Raw genomic sequence first — 1615 nt, 5'->3', positions numbered from 1 at the left:
TACAGTTGGATTACTAATTAACAAGCAGATTTCAATTATTTTATTATTGGAATGTAAACTTTCAAAGAAAATATTACATTAAGTTTAGAAGAATGGTTTACACTGATGTCTGAATCTAATTACAATTCAATTATTAATAATCTAAATACCAGAGTGAGACGTGTAAAGATCACCGATTCCTTTTCATATTCAATCAATGTAAAACAGAGTTCAATTACCTTACACCTTAACGAGGAATACATTACCTTGTCACATGTAGATTTGTACCGCCTTCGTCAATTACAGAATTTGATAGATTTGTATGTAGCAGACAAGCAAAAACGTTTAGCAAATTACCAAATTACTTTCAACACTGCATATGACCTAATTAAAAATGATGTCCGTGGTCTGCCGTCCACCTGTCAAAGGAACGAATTTACCAACCAATATATTCAAAACTATGATTTCAAATATTATAATCATCTACAGAACGATGACACATCATTTTTATATGAAATATTACAATTCCATTTTAACACATTGTCCGATATGATTTTACAAGATCTAATATTATAAAATATATAAATATGTTAAATTATTGTTTTTTTTAAGTAAAATTTTTTTTTTTCAATAATAAATTTACCATTTTTTCAATTACATGTCAACTTAAATATTATAAAGAATAGTTTTAATGAGTTATAGTTTCAATATTATGTTTTATTCTTATCACATGTTTTCAATGAATAAGTAAATTAAATTTGATAGCACAAAGTTGATTACAATGTTCCAATTAGAAATTTTTTTTTTTTTTTTTTTTTTTTTTTTTTTCCCCAACCATAGTTTATAGGTTTATGTATTCCAAGACCTTTGAGTTTTGAATAATTAAAAAAAAAAAAAAATACATGTATAATAATTTTTTGTTTATTAAATGAAATTTATTTTTTTTCATATAATAATCAAATACTCGTCTTGCTCTTAATAGTTTGACGCTTCGGATCAGTTAGTAATTTATCAAATATAGTTTGCATTGTCTCATTGAGTCCAGTATGAAGTGTTTGATCTTTTGATTCATCGCTTGTGTACAATCTAACAGTAGCTTCGCTGAACTTCCATCTATAACAACAAGTTATTTTATTTAAAAAACAAAAGAAGTAAATAAAATCAGTAAAAAAAAAACAAATTCAGTAATAGGTTTTTTAAATTTAGTCCAATGTATTTACCTGTCCTTTACTGGCACATTCTCAATGTTGGCGACCTTATAGTGGCTTAACACCCAATACTCCTTGGATTTTTCTTCAAAAGGCGTTTTTATTGTTACAACACCATCCCCTTGTCTAAATGTTAGCGAATTAAATATCTCAACATCAAATTCTTCTGATCTTAAACGTTCGCTTACATTATCTCTGTATGATGCATTCTATAAAAAAAAATTGAATTATTTATACTATCATTATATAAAAAAAATTATTTATACAACCATTTTATTCTGCTTCTTTTTCATAGGTTTTTTCACACTTGGTTTTTCTGCAGCACGTTTTGTACCAGGTTTTGTTTTTGAAAAAGACGGTCTCATATCAATTGATTCGCTGAAATGTTCATTCTACAAAACATAAAACATAGTATATTATTTTTTTTT

General features: G+C 26.1%; 1 protein-coding gene across 1 annotated transcript; it reads right to left on the bottom strand.

Moving 5' to 3' along the window:
* Positions 1–878: 878 nt before the first annotated feature.
* On the bottom strand, positions 879–1576 carry LOC100574234. Its single transcript, XM_003244418.4, has 3 exons — positions 1457–1576; positions 1200–1396; positions 879–1092 (listed from the first exon to the last, which is right to left on the bottom strand). The coding sequence occupies exons 1-3, from the start codon at positions 1550–1552 to the stop codon at positions 936–938; spliced, it is 450 nt and encodes a 149-aa protein (XP_003244466.1). The 5' UTR covers positions 1553–1576; the 3' UTR covers positions 879–935.
* Between the last annotated feature and the right edge of the window lie 39 nt (positions 1577–1615).

Source organism: Acyrthosiphon pisum, chromosome A2, assembly GCF_005508785.2.
Source record: "Acyrthosiphon pisum isolate AL4f chromosome A2, pea_aphid_22Mar2018_4r6ur, whole genome shotgun sequence".
NCBI classification, from domain to species: Eukaryota; Metazoa; Arthropoda; class Insecta; order Hemiptera; family Aphididae; genus Acyrthosiphon; species Acyrthosiphon pisum.
Note: the sequence above shows the minus strand (reverse complement) of the source record. Positions and strands in the feature narration are given on the sequence as shown.